The sequence below is a fragment of the Myotis lucifugus genome, unplaced genomic scaffold (genome assembly GCF_000147115.1).
Source record: "Myotis lucifugus unplaced genomic scaffold, Myoluc2.0 scaffold_73, whole genome shotgun sequence".
Lineage (NCBI taxonomy): Eukaryota > Metazoa > Chordata > Mammalia > Chiroptera > Vespertilionidae > Myotis > Myotis lucifugus.
In genome coordinates, this window is record NW_005871121.1 from 4,404,603 (window position 1) to 4,425,405 (window position 20,803).

General features: G+C 37.9%; 1 protein-coding gene across 1 annotated transcript in view; it reads left to right on the forward strand.

The window, feature by feature from the left end:
* Positions 1 to 20,803, forward strand: part of CADPS2 (calcium dependent secretion activator 2) — a 378,380-nt gene that overhangs the window by 211,231 nt on the left and 146,346 nt on the right. Inside the window, 3 exon segments of the mRNA XM_023755323.1 lie at positions 5,542 to 5,608; positions 17,154 to 17,262; positions 18,578 to 18,778. Of these exon segments, the coding sequence (XP_023611091.1) occupies positions 5,542 to 5,608; positions 17,154 to 17,262; positions 18,578 to 18,778 (377 nt within the window).

The window sequence follows — 20,803 nt, forward strand, 5'->3', positions numbered from 1 at the left end:
GAAAAAAAATACAGCTGCAGACAGATCCACCAACAGATCTGTGACACACTAGAGTGGTACTCTCTCTCCAGGATGACAAATGCACGTGTTGTTCTCTATGTCTTTGTTGGGTGAAATCAGATTTCATAAAGCAGAAAAAAAATAGTTTGTCTGGAATTCAGATGACAAGAATAATTTATAATAAACTTTTTAAAATTCTAAACTATTTAAAGGTGGAATGAATGGTCATGGAAGGAGACTTGACTCGGGGTGGTGAACACACAATACAATGTACAGATGAAAATGTATACCTGAAACCTATATAATTTTATTAACCAATGTCACCCCGATACATTTTTTAAAAAATCTAAACTATTTTTATGAAACAGAAATAAATGCAAATAAATAGTTTCCAAGGATCTGTTTAATTAATGCTATTGCCATTGTATGTCAAATAGTTAGATTGCACGCCTCCTTTTATGGAAGTATGTACTTATAATTGATGTTCATAATAGTGACCCTGAGATGTTATAGTTATTTCTAAATCATTAAAGAAAGATCACATTATATATTATGACTATTTGAAGTCAAGTCAACATTGTATACAAATTCTTTAAAAATTTGTTATAGATAGAATTACAGTCTCTGTATAGAGCAACTCATTTTTCAGTAATTAAGAATACTGGAACATCATTATGTAAGTGTAATGAACAGAATCTATTGCCTAGTAGAACATAGTCTGTTAAATGTAACTTTAGTGTATTTTTTCTGAAATAAAAAATCTTATTGGATTTTTATCTATAAAGGAGATAATTTGTGACCTAACATTGAACATTTTAAAAAAGCAAACAAACAAAATAAAAGAACTGTGATTCAACAGCAATGCTAGTCATAAAGGTAAGATAGGGGAAAAAGCATTTTGATTTCTTTACAGATGCTTTCTAATGAATGGATTATCAGATTGCAAACACATTTTAAGTGATTCTGGCTCTTTTTCCTTCCTCTCCACACTTCAGCCTTCCCAAAGCTGATGAGACCACTCACCTACAAAGAATTTAAACTGCTCCAGATTCCAGAACTTGAGAATAGCCTTGAACACAGGAAAACCCATTTAACCATTAAAGCTTATGGATCCTCCACGGTGTTCAAGATAAAGGGACAAAAATCCTCATCTTTGGTCTATAGGTATTCAACTTAGTCATACCACAAATACTCTTTATGGAGCCATAATGACTACTTTCCCCAAATCCTTAATAATCGTAATTTTTCTGATTATAAAATAGGATATATTCTCATACATTGCTACTATGACTGCAAAATGTTACAGCCACTTTGGAAAACAATTTAGCAGTTTCTTAGAAAGTTAAACATATAATTTTCAATTTAACTCAACAGTCCTACTCCTCGATATTTACTTGGGATAAATGAAAAACATGTGCCCACACAAAGACCTGTACATGATTGTTTATAGCAACTTTATTTATGATAGCCAGTAGGTGGATGGATGAATACATTGAAGTAAATTCATACAGCGAAATATAATATGCAGCAATAAATAGGGACTCCTGATATAGAACACAACATGGATGAATCTCAGAAGCTTTATACTAAGTGAAAGAAGGCAGACACAAAAGGCTACAAACTGTGTGATTCTGCTTATATGAGATTCTGGAAAACGAAAACCTGAAAGGTAAGAAATCTGAGTAGGAGATTGATCATAAAAGGGCATGAAGCAACCTTTGAGGGGCGGAAATGTTCTGAAAGTTCATTGTAGTGGTGATTGATCACATGACTCATCAAATTATAAACCAAAAAAGGGTGAGTTTTACTTCATGTAAACTATACCAATAAACATGAGTTTTAAAAAATTGGAAGACATGCTCATGTAGAAATGTGGAAATTTTAAAAAGGCATAATGAATATGAAATTTATATTTAATCTCACCAGCCAAATTATTTTGTGTTATCTTTTACATTTTATGTTATTAAATATTTTTCAAGTTTATTTTGCTACATCTTTTGAGGTATTTTTCCATACATATACTATAAGCTCATGCAACTGCTTTTTTTTTAACTTAACATAATAATTCTTCCATATCATTCTTTTTTTTCGTATTCTTTTTTGGCATCACTTTTCATGACAGCCTTATCATTTCATACTGTTTGATTCTTTGATGGTTTTGAGATTTTGCTCTTAAACAATATTAATGAACATCTTTTTTCTTTATTCTTCGCTCCATTATAAATGTGTCTCTTATGCCAAGAATCTGCTTTGATACCAGTGGGGTGGGGGGAAACACACAGCTAAACAGTGGTACGTGGTACCTAATTCCAGAATTCATCCATATAGTTAAAAAACTCAAATTTGTTTAAGTTTGATGTGTTTTTATTCAGTAGTTATCTTTCCTGATGTATTACATTCATTCCATTTGCTGTACATAAATTTTCGTCTGGCTAATATGAAAACTAAAGGACAGAAACTAACATTTCCTTTATGCAGTTAATCTTCATTGAATGTAATTTTTTTCTTATGCGGAGACTAAAATTCTTTTGACCAGTTACTTTCTAGATATATTAGGTCAATTATGACTTCTGTTTATGTTCAGTTGAATTCTTTTTTATAGTTCCACAGCCCAAAATACCTCAAAGCCCAACATTCAAATGCTTCCAGTCTTGAATTGTCTTTTATTCTACCGTGGAACATCTTCTAGTGTGCACATTTATGCATCCACCCACCCCTCTGCTTTGTGTCTTCAGAAAAACCATCCATTTTTCATTCCAGATTTGTTGAGCCATCATTTTGAATGATGTTGCAGCTGATGGTATTATTCCTTATGCAGTACCTTCACTTGTCAGCAAGACTTGCCCTTGACTTGCTTGTGGTGTTGATGGCCTGTGTATCAATATTCACTTTCACTTATGTATGACCCAGTTGCCCGGCAACATGCTAAGTGAGGCACTTTGAAGGAGCTGAGAAACAGGCTGTGGTCACAGGCAAAGGTCATTCCAAATGCCCTCTGTGGCTCCTAGGCAGCTATTTGGTGCACATCTTGCTACTGCCCTTTGATAGAGGGCATCTGTTGTGTCCACAGTATGTAGCTCCCAAGGTCATTGCTGTTAACCCTGTAACAAGAGGTTGGATATGTGCATTTCAGGAGAGGGGAATTACATAGGAAAGACAGAAAGAGAGCAGCTCAACACCTTTCACCATACTCACAGAAAAGAAATCAGAGGGTAGAGCAAAGGTGGGGCCCCGGGCTTCCAGGGACCTCAGGAGGACAGAGTGAGCAGCTGAGAACAGTAGCGGTAGGTGTCTCTGTCAGTAACTGAGTTCCCATTACATGCACAAGCGCAGATGATACAGTATTAAGGGTATTGTGAGAGCCAAGTACAAGTTTACCAAGCACTTCGGCTAGCTGATGCATCTGGAAGAAAATAGCTAATTGATTTGGGCAGTGTGGGGGATGCTTCCCAGTGCAGGAGCCTAGTTTTTATTTTGACTTTTAATAACTTCATCCTTTTTTGTGTGTTTGATTCTGAAAATTTATAAAATACAGAGACTAAAGAAGGAAACTTGAATCATCTGAAATCCCACCACTCAAAGATAACTATTACTTATATTTTCAAATATATTTTACGAATTCCAAATCATTACCTACACTTTGTAGTTTTGAATCTCTCTTCATATAACATTCTACAGTGAGATATTCTTTATGTTGCTAATCTTATCAAAAACATAATCTCAGTGGCAGCATGGTATTTCTATGCCTATGACATTTATTAAGCGACTCACCTACTGTTGGGCACTTAAGTTGTGATGTTTTCAATCATGTAAACAACACTGTTCTGTGTACCCAGGTAGCCCACTAATTATTTCCCGAATAAGTTCCAAGATGAAAGACTGGGGCTGTGCCTACGTATTGCCACGCTGGCCTGCAGAAAGGGGATTTCATGCACTGCACTAACAGTGAATACGAGTGCCTGTCCATTTCAACACGCCTTAGCCAACAGCCCCTATTACTTTTCAAGAAGGGGACAGCAGTCCGTTTGCTTTGTTTTGCACAGAAACAAAAAGTTGAAGCCACCATCTCAGTTCTACAAATTGTGAAAGTCTAGAGACTCTATCTAAGCCCTTAAATAAACTATTAGCTGCAGTGCTTTTCTGTATGTAAATTGAGTTCATTTGAACAGCATCTACAATGTTGAACCTTCACTCCAGAAAAAAGAGATTGTGATAAAATATTGAAAAAGCCTGCTTTAATTTAAAAATTAAGCTTCTATTTGTCATATTTTAAACTTCTAACAATGTTTTCTAGTTTTATAGGAGGTGTGTGGGGGGGTTTGTGGTATAATTTTAAAATAGCTCTCCATGACATGCTCTCCCTTGATTAATTTTTAATTTCTTCTTTTCCCTTGATACTTAAGCTTACATCTGTATATTCAGTAAGTTCTATTTTCAAATGATTGACTACTTTAATCATTTTAATTCACATTACTAATAGCATTGCAGAGTTAAACAAATCCTTGATTGAAACTATGTTAAATTACACCGTGTCACCTTCATTGTTATCAGAATTTTGTAATTAGGGAAATTTTCAGCAAGATGATCCTGTAAATCAGGTAAACCCCCAAATTATAAGGTTGATCCAGACCTTAGAAATCAGCAACTCCCATCCTTTTATTTGCTACTTGAGGACATGGATGCTGAGATTGGTGCAGGCACATTTCTGGGTCACTCTGCTGGTCAATGACCATTCTCTTTGCCCTGGGTTTTTACTCTATATCTGGGTCCTTACAGGCCACACTGACAGCTGAGACATTGAGTACTCTATTCTTAATCCCTAGCCTTTGTCTCTCCTAAGAAGTATCCTAATATATAAAGAGCCAGGGTCCGTAACCCAAAACAACCGAACGGATGACCGAACGCCAGGCTGCGTGCGCAGCAGGATCGGGTGGGCAGGGACTGGTGAGCAGGCTGAACTGCTGACCTCTCGGTCCCTCCTGGGTCACAGGCGCTGTGGCGACCCAGCACTGACTGCCGCCGCCAAGGCAGGTGCGATGCAATTGGTCAGGGGGCCCCGCCACAATTGCCCCGCAGAGGGAGGCCCAGACCACTGGCCGGGGGGCTCTGTGATTGCCCCATAGAGGGAGGCACAGGCTACCCAGCTGGTGGCGGTGGACAGGGCCTCCCTCTGCGGGCGATCAATCGTGGGGCTCCCAGACTGCAAGAGGGCGCAGGCTGGGCTGAAGGACCTCCCCTCAAGTGCATGAATTTCGTGCACCAGGCCTCTAGAACTATAAGAATAAAGTTCCTACTGGTTCCCTAATTATCCTTTCTAACTCCAACTTTGTTCAATTTGTGGTGTGAACTAACTACATAAATCAGTTGCCTTTCAGGAACCTAGAATAAGCTCAATCATTTTGTAATACCGAAGCTGCGTATGTCTCAGATTGCAAATTAACTAGACTTTGCCTTAAGCAGGATGGTCTCCAGGAAAAAACCGGTGGGAGGAATATGATTACACATGTAAAGTACACTTTGCTTGTTTGTTTTTCTTACCAGGTATCTGTATGCCCTTGGACAGAAGGTTTGGAAAAGATGGAAAAAACGTTACTTTGTTCTTGTTCAGGTTAGTAAATTTCTTCCTGTTACTTAATTGCTCTAAGAGAGTAGTTCTCAAACTTTTCTTTTTGTGGGTTATATCTACCAATATTCACTGTATTAAAAATTAAAATTGAAATAAAGTTTAAGTATTTATTTAAAAATAAAAGTAGTAAGTTCATTACTAGCTAACACAAATTACATTTTTATATACAACAGCTATTTTCCAAACCAAACTATTTAGTGAAACGAGTGGCCTTCATACTTTTGTACATCTCCTTAGTGACTGCTGTAATAGAAAGCAGCTGGATTTTCATATCAGTTCCTACATTCGATCTGTTGAATATTGGGTCAAATTTAGCCTCTGGAAAACTCACTGTACACTCATGAGAGAATAGCTGTGAAAAAGGCAGATGATGCCTGAATATTATAAAAATAGTTTTGACCTCATAGATCCCCTGAAAAGATTTGGAAGGTCTTCTGAATTATCAAATGATATCTTGAGTACCAGTGTATCATTCTGATGTTTTAAAGATAAACATTATACATAAAAGCACTCATTTTATACAGATGTGCCATATGTCACTTACATAGTTAGGTCTTTAAGTCACTTGACTGTTAGATTATTTGAGATAGGATTCTGAGTGTAGACAATTACTAGAATATATAGTTTGGTTGACACTTTGGTTTTGTGGATTTATGTTTTGTTCTTTTTGAATCATGCCTGTGTAATAAAGCTTCCATACAAACCCAAAGGAGGCGGTTCAGAGGGCTTCCAGGTTGATGAACACATGGGGAGAGCATGGAAGCACTGAGCCCTTTCCCCTACACAACTCTTCCATCTGAATATTTGGTGCAGGCACATTTCTGGGTCACTCTGCTGGTCAATGGCCCTTCCCTTCACCCTGGGTTTTAACTCTATATCTGGGTCCTTACAGGCCACACTGACAGCTGAGACATCCGGTTCTTATATGGATCACATTTGCTCATATAATATATTCATTAAGTTAAATTTACATTAAAGAATAACTTTCTAAGTAGTAGTCATTTTATTCTATGATAAACCTAAGCTATTTTATTTCCAATGGGAATACATTAAAAAAGTCATTTTTTAAATTCTTAACAGAAAACGGTCTGTAAAATCTCATTGATTCCTACTCACACATTAAGCAAGCTTAAATGATCTAACTCAGAATGATATGATGAAATGCCAAGGAAGGAAAATTGTCATTTGCTATCTTCTAGCAATATGTCCACCTATCAATTAGTAAATAATTTATGTGCCATGTGACATAGAAATTTCATGAAAAGTAAAAAAATGTAGTCAAAAGTAGTTTTATCTACATTGCAAACAGCCAGTCTTTTATTTTTAATGGCTAAAATGTAACCTTTTCTTATGTGATTAGAACCAGCATTTTTTTTAGTATGTGTTACCATTGTTTTTAATATGATTTATTTAGTTGTAAGTTTATGTAATTTTTTATTTATTTTTTAAATCTTTATTGTTGGAAGAATTACATATGTCCCCTTCCCCACCCCCCATTGACCCTTCAACTAATTTAATGAAAGGTGTATACACTGTGCACACACATTGACTGTCTTTTGATATGAAGCCCAAGCATTTGCTTTGAGTAAGGGCCCCGTTTGAAGTTCTTTGTGAGCTGTCTTCCAAAACCCCACCTGTAAGTCATGTTCTTTGGTTTACAGGTTTAATTTCTTTATATTGACACAAGAACTAAAATGCATTTACCAAGCAGTTTGAGTGCAGACCTTTCTGGACATTTTGATTTTATTCCCATCTATAGATGTCTTGTTCACATCTAATTTGATAAGTTTGTGTTGGTGACTTGTCTTTATCAAGTTTTTCTAAAGCATTTAACTGATTTTTCATAGAAATAGCAGCTTCTTTTTCATAGTCATATTTCATACATTTATTTAGAAACTTAACTCCATAATTTCAATACCTCATGTTACTGGCATAAACACACCCAGCTGACTCTTAATAAGCATAGAGTTTTACATTTTTTTAAAAAAATTTTCCTTTTTTATTTAAGACTTAATTTTTAAGAGCACCTGTAGTTTAAAAATTGAGAGAAAGGTACAGAGATTTCCCATATAACTCCTGCCCCCACACATACATAGTCTCTCCTATTATCAACATCACTTGTTGATAATTCATTGCCAAGGATGAACTGACATTGACACATCCATGATGGTCCTAAGTCTGTAGTTTACATTACGGTTTACTCTTGGTGTTGTGCATTATGTATATTTGGGTAAATATGAAATGACATGTATCCATCATTGTAATACCATGCAGAGTGTTTCCACTGCCCTACAAGTCTTCTGGGCTCCACCTGTGCATTCTTCTTCTTCCCCGGGCAACCACTGGTCTTTTTTATTGTCTCCATAATGTGCCTTTTCTAGAATGTCATATTGTTGGAGTCATACAGTACGTAGGCTTTTCAGGTTGAGTTCTTTCCCTCAGTAATATGCATCTAAGGTTTTTCCATGGCTTAAAAGCTCACTTTTTTAAAAGCATTGAATAGTATTTCATTGTCTGGATGAATCACAGTTTATCTATTCAACTATTGAAGGACATCTTGGTTGTTTCCAAGTTTTAGCAATTATGAACAAAGTTACTTTAAACATCCATGTGCAGATTTTGTGTGTGGATATAAGTTTTCAACTCCTTTGGGTAAATACCAAGGAGCCCAATTGCTGCATGTATTTATTGGAGATTGGTTAAGTGACAACAGGCAAAAGAGAGTTTCTAATATACTGATTGCTTTAATATGAAAATTAGGCTTTATTAGATCAGTCCTGGGCGGCGGCAGGGGTGGAGTTGTTTATACTCTTTGGGAAAATGTCTACCCATTTTTAAATTGGACTATTTGTCTTCCTTTTGTTAAGTTGTATAAGTTATTTATATATTTTGGAAATTAACCCTTAATCTGATGTATCATCGGCAAATATGCTCTCCCATACAACGGGACCCCTACATCCTTCACACGGACTCCAGGTTCTCTCTGCTTCCACTTTCCACCGTTATCCTTACAATCTTTTCATTGCCAGAATAATCTACTTGAACGTAACTCATATTTTGCCAGCTTGCTGCTTACATCCTTCCATGACTTCCCCTTACGCCTAGAATACCCCTGACCATCATCTAGAGAAGGTCCTGCATATTCCGGCCCCTGGTTTCCTCTTTGATGGATCCCTCCCTGTCACTGAGCAGCACCTTTAACTTGTAATATTCTGCGCCCAGGTAAATGCCAATAATTGGAGTTTAGCACCTCCAAGTCATCAAAAGATACCTCGGATAAATGTATAATATGGGTGTGTTTTTTAAATATGATTTCTATACAAATATGCCTTTGAATTAAGTCCCCTGTTGTGTTTTTGTTGTTGTTGTTGTTATTGAACCCAGTTGAGGCTTGGCTGGCTACCTGGCAGCTCATTCTGCCTTCACATTTTAGGGATCAGGTCACATGCCACTTCAAATGGGCATCTTCTGTCCTCCCAATCTAGATCACCCCTCAACTCACTCCTGTCACATTATATTTCTCAGAGCATTTATCTATAATCAAAATTATTTTTTATTTACATATTTATTTTTTATTATCTCTTTACCTTTTCTAGAATATATGCTTCATGAAACTAAGGACATTGTCTTTCTTATAAGCTACTATGAGTAGAAACTAAGTATTTGTTAAATAAATGAATATGTGTGAATAGCTCTGACCATTGTTTTTACAAGACTGCCTGTTCTCTTTCTAATTTATATACACTGATTGCTAAGTCTTTTTATGCCATTCAGTCAAGACAATAAATATATAGTCCCCTAAATCCATCATGCTCTTGAAGATACATTCATTTTCTTTGATTAAATTAAGCTCTGAGATTTAAAAAAAAAAATTCTACCAGCACCTTTGGCCTCTGCCAGGAGCGTTTCCAGCTAAGGATTTTTAAGCCTTAATCTTTACTGAAATTAGATGGTGGCAGTTGCTAAGCTGCCAGCTGTTAACATGATCCCTGCAGCAGGAATACAGCCTACTAACCTGAATGCTGTGGTCTCCAAAAACTCATAGTTAGCCCTTAACCATGTGGACATGGGCAGGTGTTGAACAGGTTGGCAATTGAAAACCAAATGGGAGGTTGCCCAGACCAGGTGCGGACACCTCGTGGGACCTGAGCACCTTCAGTTACGGTGACCTGTCATAGGTCGTGATGCCAGAACCTGATTTCACTCTGCTGCCCTAGGATTTAAGTCTGTTTAAACCCCTCAGTTCTCAACAAATCCATTATTTTTGGAGTTGTTAAGAGCGGATTGGGTTAAGGACATTGAGTGTATATCATTGCTCTGTCTTTTGCTGAAAGGATTTTTCATTGCAATGTAGGATATTATATGAGCTTTGTTCAGTTATATACTAGTAAGCTTAGAGGAGGAAACAAATACTAGATCAGAATAGGTCAGGCCACCTGTTACTCTTTCACTCCCTGGCATGTGGTGATGGGGCAGAGGGAGGACTGCAGACTGCCTCCAGCTAGGAGCACAGTGGGCAGGGTGACCCCCTGGTCCCTGTTGTTTGTCTCTCAGCAGCTTCATGTAACTGTTAGTGCCAACCGATGTTGACATTTCTTTCAGAGTGTAACTTCTCCACATTACCCTTCATCTGGATACTGCCTGCCAAGGGGTAGCTGCGAGGTATTAGCACTATTCAGATGGTTCCTGTGAATTGGCCCTGCAGGCTGGGTGTGGGCTTTGCCTCAGGAATGTGGGTTAGCCGTGACCTTGCAGAAGAGGAGGCCACAAGTGGAAGTCATTGGAGACACTAGAGCAGTGGTTCTCAACCTTCCTAATGCCGCGACCCTTTAATACATTTCCTCATGTTGTGGTGACCCCCAATTTCATTGTTACAAATTGAACATAATTAAAGCATAGTGATTAATCACAAAAACAATATGTAATTATTTATGTGTTTTCCGATGGTCTTAGGCGACCCCTGCGAAAGGGGCGTTCGACCCCCAAAGGGGTAGTGACCCACAGGTTGAGAACCGCTGCACTAGAGGAATCCAAAGAAGCATAAAAGGCAGCATCATTTTCTGGAAATAGGTAGTTAGTTGCTTCTGGAACCAACGTATTTAAAAGCCAAACTGCACGTGTTCAATTGTCTCCGGGGTCGGATTTCTTAATTGCCAGTGACAGCTTTGCTAGTCGTTGGTGTTTTGTTCCTCTTCCAGCTGCACTCTTCATTAAACTCGAGGCCCAGGTATCTGTGACGGATTTGGGGTCTCTCTGGTGACTTTTGAGATGTTAAAATTAACAGAATATTAAAAGAAGAATGAAATAAAATGAGTATTTAATACTTTATCATTTAAATCAACATGGCTTCAGGAAGTAGGTGATTCCTCTAAAGCTACAGGTTTTTTGTTTGGGGGTTTCTTATATAGTACCTCTAAAGATCTTGAAATTGGACTTAACAATTTTATCCATCATATTAAGAAACAATTGTATTATTTAAAGCTTGTTCAGAGCACCATACTCAAACCTGAAGCATAACACAGCAACTGGACCTTGTGCTTAAGTTATATAAAGAAAAGGCAGCATTGATGTAAGCATTTTACACTGCATGTAAAAAGACAAGTAGCCTTTTGACAGGGAATTTTTAAGGCTAGATCTTAAATACCAAGCAAATCTTTAGCATTTTTGGTGGATGACACCTGCCAAGTGTAGATTCTTTAATGCATGACAATATATGAACATGATTTATGTAAAAAGCGTTAGAGATCAATTACTTTTTGAGAGAATAATAATTTTAAATATATACATTGAAATATATATTCAAGATCATGTCCATTAGAAATAGCGGGGATAACATAGAAAACAGCGGCATCCCTACTTCTTTCTCCCTCTGTTTCTTTTTCACTTATGTATTCATTCAATAAGTATCTTCAACAACAAAGTCACTGTGTTTTTCATGTGAAAGGACAAACGATGAATGGGGAGAGAGAGAAAGGAGTGAACCAAGTGAGGCTGGGAGACAGAAGGCCAAGACATGAAAGAAACCAGTCCCCGGGTCATTCACAGTAAAAAAGCATATGGCCGGCCCATCAATTCACTCCCCAAATCACTCAGGTGCCTTCACTGTGTTACAGCAACAAACTGCATCTCTAACCCCAAAGGAAAACACTCTTGGAAGACACAGAGACTAGTGAGAAAAGGATGGTCCCCTGACAACTGGGTTTGATTGACTGGGAGACTACTGCATAGTCGGCAGACATTGTGCTAGGTGCTCTATGTCCGTTATCTCTAATCCTCTCAAACCTGGTAACGTATGTTACTGTTGTCTCTGTGTCACAGAACATCAAAATGAAGTATATAGGTCTTGTCAAAGATAAGTTGAAAGAATGCAGATAAGTAACTGGGGGGAGGGGAGATGAAAGTGGTACTTTCATTTGAAAGGGCAGACTCTTTTGTTAAATCTGTTATATCCCCCTTCACTTCCAGTTGAAATACCTTAATATGATTGTCTTCAGAGAGCTCTTTTCTATTGAAATAGACCCCCTTCAATGGGATTCTCTTACTGTGCCTTATTTTACTTCAAAACAACTCATCACCCAAAATTGTTTTTAGATATCCTTTTATTTGTAATTCAGTCTTCTCCATTCTCACTTTGTGAGATTAATCTTTTTCCTTTCTATTGTTTTCGTTGTTGTTTCTGATTCTGATGCTGGTGATACTGTTACAGCCTCAAGGCCTAGAAAATATCACTGTAGATGTTCAGTAAATATTTGTTGAATGAATAAGAAAGAGGGGGAAATACCCATAAAAACACAGAGGAAGATATGAAAATTGTAAATGCACATGAAACTGAAGTCAGTTATTTACCATTCTGGCTAGTAAGCCATGAAGACGTAATTCCATATCTCTAAAGGATAAATAGAAAGGACCAGAGGTGTCTTCCTAAAACACCAGATAGGAAAGAGCAATCACTTCAGTATTTAAACTATTTTGCTAATATGTCCCTTAAAATAATTGTGTACAATTATAGGTGTTTGTAAAATTTTCATCATAAATTTAAATAGTTGCAATGGATGCAAGTTCGAAAATAAAAATATTAAATCAATCATAAATATGCCCAATGGAATATAAACATTGTTGTGATTTTATATTCACCTATAGCCATTGCAAATTGAATATTATTTGCTTTTTCTCCATGAATTCTTATTTCTATGACGCTTCCCCAACGGAATTTTATTCTTTTTTTTAAAACATATTTTTATTAATTTCAGAGAGGAAGGGAGAGGGAGAGAGAGATAGAAACATCAATGATGAGAGATCCCGCAACCCAGGCATGTACCCTGACCAGAATTGAACTATGACCTCCTGTTTCATACGTTGATGCTCAACCACTGAGCCACACCAGCTGGGCTGGAATTTTATTCTTAGGAAATAAGTATTATCTTCAAAACCATCTTCATCACACCATCATGCTTCTCTGCAGTTAAAAAAAAAAAGGCTACAAAATTCACCTGGGTGCAGCCATTTATTTCAACCCCAATAAATCTTACCACTAAACATCATTCTCCCATGGATGGGTGCCCAGAAATGTGAAAGGGCCCATTTCCACTGCCAACACTTATACTAAGCATTTTTTAAATGACCAACAAATATTAAAAATACTAGAGGCCCGGTGCACAAAATTCGTGCAGAGAGCAAGAGAAAAGAAAGGATGAAATAAAGGAATAAAAGAGACAACAGGCTGTAGAAACAAAAAATTGAAGCCATCAGACATCCTTAGTGCTGCTATGGAGGCGGGAGATGCTCCTGCCACTGCTGCTGCACTCGCCAGCTGTGAGCCTGGCTTCTGGCTGAGTGGCACTCCCCCTGTGGGAGTGCACTGACCACCAGGGGGCAGCTCCTGCGTTGAGCGTCTGCCCCCTGGTGGTCAGTGTGTATCATAGTGACCTGTCATTCTGCCTTTTGGCCTATTAGTTGCACATTAGCCTTTTATTATATAGGATAGTATAGCCATATATTGTTTGCAGTCAAAGGTAGAGAGCAAGAGAAAAGAAAGAATGAAATAAAGAAATAAAAGAGACAACAGGCTGTAGAAACAAAAAATTGAAGGAAAAGCACAAAGGAAAAGGAAAAACAACAAAACATGAGGAAGATGTCCCTAAGCAATTAGGGTTAAAGAGAAAAGAAAGGGAATGTAATAAAAAAATTTTAAACCTATTCATCAGAAATCAATTTCTAACTGGGAAATGGACTTTATTGAATAAATATATATTTTTTTAAATCTACAAAACTAGACTAAAAAGTAAAAGCCTCTTATGTTGAAGTCCCACCTCCCAGTACCTCAGAATGTAACCTTATTTGAAAATAGTGTTGTAGGTGTAATTAAGGTGAGAAGCCTGGGCCCCTAGTCCAGCCTGGCTGGTCTCTCATAAACAGAGGGGATTGGGGTACAGACATGTATCAGGGGAGATGGATTCAAAGGTGGAGATGATGCTTCTACAAGCCGAGGAATGCCCCAAATTGTCAGCAAACCACTGGGTGCCAGGAAAGGGACACGAAACAGATTCTCCCTAGATATCAGAAGGAACCAACCCTGCAGAAACTTTGATTTTAAACGTCCAGCCTTCAGAACTGCAAGACCAAAAATTTCTGTTGTTTAAGCCAATAAATAAACCAGAGAACAGAGGTATCAGACATAAAGAATAGCATAGGAAAGACAGACAGCCCTTTCTCTAAAAAATAGCTCTGTCATTAGCTCATCTTATGCTAAACACCCAGATATTTTTTTCTCTTGTTTCTCTCTTTGAACAAACCAAATCACTCAAACTACCTCATCTTGAAGAAAAATAACAGTGAAATTGGAACTCCTTTAACCAGTACAACTGGCCATGGCTCAGTGGTTGAGTGTTGACCTATAAACCAGGAGGTCACGGCTTGATTCCCCATCAGGGCAGATACGCAGGTTTCGGGTTCAATCCCTAGTCAGGGTGCGTACGGAGGCAATAGCTGTTTCTCTCTCATATCGATGTTTCTCTCTCTCCCTCTCCCTTCCTCTCTTTCTAAAAAAAATCAATAAGACATTTAAAAAAAAACTTAAAGGTTATAAGTACACAAAAAGTTATGATTCAAAAAAATGGGTGAGGGATATATACATGTTAGAATATTATTATACTTCTGTTTATGTTTGAAGTATCTGATCCTGTTTTAAAGATAACACTGCATTAAATCTCTTTATGGAAAAATAGTGGGACTTTGGACTGTTACTGTTCTTAAGTAAGAGAATGATTTCTTTTTAGAATAAATAATAGAATGCGATGTTATTGATTACTGCTCAACACCATCCCCCAAGAAAAATCCCACAATCAGACTTTTTTTCACAAGAAAACTGAAGCCTTCTTTAATAACAAACCACTGTGTGAACCACTGGGTTTCATCTGCAAGCCTTAGGCATAGACAGGTGAAAAAGTAAGTTCATCGACAGTCTGTGAGGTGAAAAAAGAAAAGAAAACCTTCAGAGTAGCAGGAACCACAAGTGTCTCAAGTTATTGGCCTCACTCTTTCCAAACAAGGATTTGTTTGTTTGTTTGCTTTCCAAATGGAAATAGCTTTACTTTTTATAAATTAAAAAGTAATTCATATTCTTTGGGAAAAAAAACAAAACGCAAAACACTGAAAAAATCTAAATATATAAAAGCCGAAGCGACCGAACGACCGGTCGACCGGTTGCTGTAACGCACACTGACCACCAGGGGGCAGACACTCAACACAGGAGCTACCCCCTGGTGGTCAGTGCACTCCCACAGCCAACCTCCCGTGGCTGGCTGGCCAACCTCCCGCAGTCCCTCCCCGTGACTGGCTGGCTGGCTCCCTACTCCCTGATCAGCCCCGATCACCAGCCAGGCCGAGGGACCCCACCTGTGCATGAATTCATGCACCGGGCCTCTAATAATTTATAATAGCCTATAATGTCTCCATCCAATAATAACCATTATTAATATTTTAGTGTATATCCTTTCTATTTATGTGTATGTATAGTGTTTACTGTGAAATCACACTCTGTATTTTTGTTTTTAACGTGCTCTTTATCTTATAAGATATCTTAGAAATAGTTTCATGTCCAGAAAAGTAAAATCTGTCATATCTCTTTAATGGCTGTGGAGCATTATACTGTGTGCCATAAGGTATTTGAACCACTGTTGGCGTTTCTTCTATGCAAGGCTGCAGTGAACACAGTGCACAAGCATCGCTGAATACGTGTCCATTTGTCTCCTTGGGATATGTTTTAGAAGATTGGCTGGACCGAAGGGAATACATAGTAAATAGTCAGGTATCAGTCAGGACTCTCCAGACAGGCCCGCCCAGAGGCTGGAAACGCAGGCAGGAGTGGATGCTGCAGAATGCTCTCTTCTCTGGGTAACCTCAAGGTCTGCTCGTAGTCTGTGGCATTGCCTTTTTACTTTCTCATGGTACCCTTTAATAAGGACAATTCCTAAATTCTGCTGTAGTCCATGTCATCGCTTCTTCTGTTATAATTAGGTCTTTGGGGTCCTCTTGAAGTCATGTTTGTCTGTTGAGAGATGGTCTTAAGTTTCCTTAGTTTCATGTCATGTTTCAAAGTGGAAAGATATATGATTCACAATTAACAAATTTTTTTGTGTGGAATCCTGTGTGGTAGGGTATTTTGCAATTTAGATTTTACTGATCCACCAACATTCTTTTCTCCTGCTGGGAAGCAGCACCTCCCCTATTTTTGGGGGGCGGGGCAGAGGGGAGAGGCGGGACTTCTAAGGGCCTGCCTATGTAGCATGTGAGCTCTTGACCCAAACAGGGCTGACACTGGTACTTTTGTCCCCCCCCTCCCCCTTGGCTGCAGTGGTTGGTCCATATAGGGCCTGTGACCCCAGCTGGAGCAGTTGGGGACCTCCGCAAGGCAGCATAGCAGGAAGCCCGTTGACCAGACAGCAGAATGCAGAGAGAGAGCAGGTCTCGGCCCTGCCAAGTCACTGCTCCCTAACACTTACTCCATGCTAGACCTTCCTGTGGGTTTTGTAGGTGGGTCTGTAAATTCCCAACTTTTATTGAGATCTTTTTCACTTGAAAGTTTGGAAGGAAGTACACTTGAAAGTGAAGTCCCATTATCGTAGAAGTTTGCGAATGCTCCTAATATAACTCACTCCTAGAGATTCATGGTGTATGTTATCTTATTGAAGGACATAAAACCTGTGGTGAAAGAAGCCTGCGTATCTATGTTTAACGCAGGGATTCCCACACTTGTTTTTGACATGAATACTTTTTTATGATGCTTCTATTAGCGTCTCAGAATGCTGACAAGTGGCTCACTGATTTGGAAATGCCGGGGCCATGGTGTGGAAGGTACAACTGCAAGCTGACAGATGAAAGGCGCCTTCCTCTGGGAGCTCGGTTTTGAAACGCGCTAACATTTAATACTTTATAGGAAAATAATGTTATGTTTTATTTGGGCAAAGAGTCAGAAACATCTAAAAGACAAATTTCATGCAACCACTCTGCAAACTTCTTTCTCGTGCAGGTCAGCCAGTACACCTTTGCCATGTGCAGCTACAGAGAAAAAAAGTCTGAGCCGCAAGAATTAATGCAGCTTGAAGGATACACTGTGGATTATACAGATCCCCACCCAGGTAATTCTGAGTTGAATCACTTTCCCCTCCATTCACATATTCATCAAGTTCTCATACACATCCTGTCTCTGTTCTACAACCTCCACTCATTGACCGGGGTGCATATTTCACTGATATTCCTGAACAGACTTGATGAAAATCAAACTGTATCTTTTTGAGGGCTACTTCATTGTAGCCAGACTCATCATCTCTGCTATCTTTGTACAGAGATTTTCAATCATTTTCATCTCACGGTACACGTAAACTACTTACTAAAATTCTGTGGCACACTAAAAAACAATTTTTTTTTTTGCCATTCTGACCAAAAAAAAGTAGATGTGCTTCCCATGGGATGGCTGCTGTTGTGTTGGCTGTTGTCATATTTTTATGTTACGGGCAGTGTACCCTTGACTCAGTAGTCAGGTAGTGCATGTTTTAAACATTCCTGCAGCACACCAGTTGAAAATCTCTGTCTTAGGGCGAGTATGAAGTGTGTGAAAGTTACTGTGAACAGAAAAATTAGTTGAGAAATAGCATCAATGTTTACTTAAACTTCCTTACTGGAAAGCAAAATGTATAAGAGACAGAAATAGGGAAAGAAATGGCAAATGAATTATTATATGTTCTACCAATTTTGTCCCCGGCAACACATTCTTGTGCTTCTCTTCCCTCTCTCCATATTCACACCAGATCCAGTACTAGACTCTTGGTTACTAAAACTGGTGAGGGAGTGAGTGAACGAAACAACACGTGGAGATTGGTGAACTTAATAAAGTGATATTAAGAAAAATATAAATAAATATAGAGATTGAGAAATTAATAGAGATTAACAATAGAAATCTGTGATCACATGCACTCATTTTGCATTCATCTAAAAAATGCAAAATATCTTCAGTGTGAAAGAATTTTGCAAAAGATAAAATACCATATAATAAAAGTATCATATTTTTGCCTTATCTGTATTTTTTTTTCAGCTAAACTCATCACATAGTTCTGTACAGAGAATGAAAAGCATGCCTACAGATAAGCACTTCTCTGACATGAACTACCAGACTATAGTATGCATTTCTATGGGGTGGGCTTGTATGTCTTGCACAATGCTACTGTGTCATGGACTGTTGATTTCCCTAAGTTATTTTTAATTTGCAAAGCAATATGGAGATTTAATCCTTTCTCTTATTGTCTTTCCTACAATTCTTGGATCATGGGTTTGATCCTCAACTAAAGCATTGAGCAGCTAATATCAAATCGATTCCTTTCCATGAGACCATTTAGTGAGTAGCATTAAAATCTGTCAATTGTGTGACTTTTCAGCGATGCCTTTCTCCCTCCACAGGCCTTCAGGGTGGTCGCATGTTCTTCAACGCTGTTAAAGAAGGAGACACTGTTATATTTGCCAGTGATGATGAGCAGGATAGAATATTATGGGTCCAAGCCATGTATAGGGCCACAGGTCAATCTTATAAACCCATCCCTGCAATTCAAACCCAGAAGCTGAATCCTAAAGGAGGAACTCTTCAAGCAGATGCTCAGCTTTGTAAGTTTTATTAAAAAATAATTTGATTATCAATTAATAACCTTAATGAGATACAAAATTATCTGAGGCAAATTTGTTTAGTGTTATAGTTTACATCATGAACTGATTCCTAATTGAATAAAAATAGTTCATATTAATAGTCATAGAATTAGTTATCTAATTTTTCACACAGATCCAGAGTAAATGGTTTCCAATCATGAATTTTCCAAGCATTGGAGTATCTTTGGGAATCACAACAGCATATAAGAACATTTTCTCAAATTTCTCAAAAGAAATTTTATTTTAACCTTGGTAATTTTGTAGTTTTAAGTACTGCTGTGTCCTATATAAATTTTAACTGTGTCTTATAGAAATAAGAAAGTATTTCAAAATGAAATTGGCATTGATAGGATTTCCGAAAACTATTACTTTCTAGATTTGTTCTTCATAACTCAGAGGATAATAGGACTATTTTCTGTTGTAGATTGATAAAAAAGTAAGTTATCAAGCCAACTTTCTTTTTCTAAATATCTTAATATTTATGTCAATTTTTGAATGCTAATTTAAGTCATTAAGAACTATATTTTTTGGCCCTGGCGGGGTGGCTCAGTTGATTGGAGTGTCGTCCTGATATGCCAAGGTTTCAGGTTTGATCCCCTGTCAGAGCTCATATGAGAATCAACCAATGAATGCAACATAAGTGGAACAACAAATTGATATTTCTCTTTCTTTCTCTCTAAAAATTAATGTCAAAACAAGAAATATATTTTTCACTTGAATTTATAAGTGATTAATAACAAATTATGTAATGATAGAAGCATTTTCAAGCATGGCTTTTATAATCATTAGGCCAAATATTCTAATTTGTTATGCTCCTTTGTAAAACTTCTCTAGTTTCTCCTGAAATAATTCCGTTTGTCTAGAAATTTAAGCTCAAACGGTGACTTTTCAATCAGCACCTTTTACTCGCAAGATTCTTCTGTAGGGGAGTAACATCTTGACGTGCATTTTCTTTTCCTACTTGTTATGCTTCAAATAACTACTCCCTTTTCTTTTTGGCATGCTTTAGTATCACATCTGGACATCTTAAAGGCACTTTAGTCAAATAATTACAGATGAAATATGAACTCCAGTCACTTTAGTGCTTTGGGGTTAAATGATATACCTTTAAACTTACCACAGTCCATCATCATGTATATCACTTGGTGCATAGTATGTGGACCCTACAGGAGTAGACTTTCATTTCTTCCCTCCTGGCCTCTGAGCTAGTCTGGTCATACATTTAACTTCTACCTCTGTGGGAAATCCCACAATGCATTGCTATTAGCATTATTGCCTTAAACAGTTACCTTTTAAAGAACTTTAGATAATATGGGGAAATGGTATATACTCACCCACTTCTGGTGCTCCTCATTCTCTTGGAGAGAGATTTTATTTCTTCTTGAAGGCCTTCCTTTGCCTTTTCTTGCAGTGCCAGGAGTACGCCCTCCCACCTCCACCTAGGTCTGACAACCAGAATATCTCCACACATTTCCAAATGTTCAAGAGGGCAGGGTTCCAATGGGAAAGAATTATCCCCATTGGAGAACCAGTGAGCTACAATGACTTGAAAATTATTTTTGTAAAAACATCTCACTCATTCCCTTTTGTTGACATCCTAAGTGCAAGGAATGCCCAAGGAGTGTTCCGAGCTCATGGATATCACCCATTTCTTGCACAGAGAGGCGAGAAATGTGGTCAGGAACCACTAGTCTAGAAAATTAAGGCCATGACTCTACAATACAGAATTAATGAATTAAGGCTCTAATGATCAATTGATTCAGAGCACCATGCAATCTCTTTGTGGCTAAACCTTCTACTGTTAGATGTGTGCTGTCAAGGCAGTGTTGGTCAGGCTAATTGGAACTAAATTTTCTTGCCCCTGGATTAACTTCTTCTGGAAAAGCTAACTGTTTTAACTTTGAAGATTTTGTTCTACTCTCAACTAAGTTGCTTCTAAAAAGCCAAACTGTTTCAGTTGGGTTAACGACAGCTTTCTTGTATTCT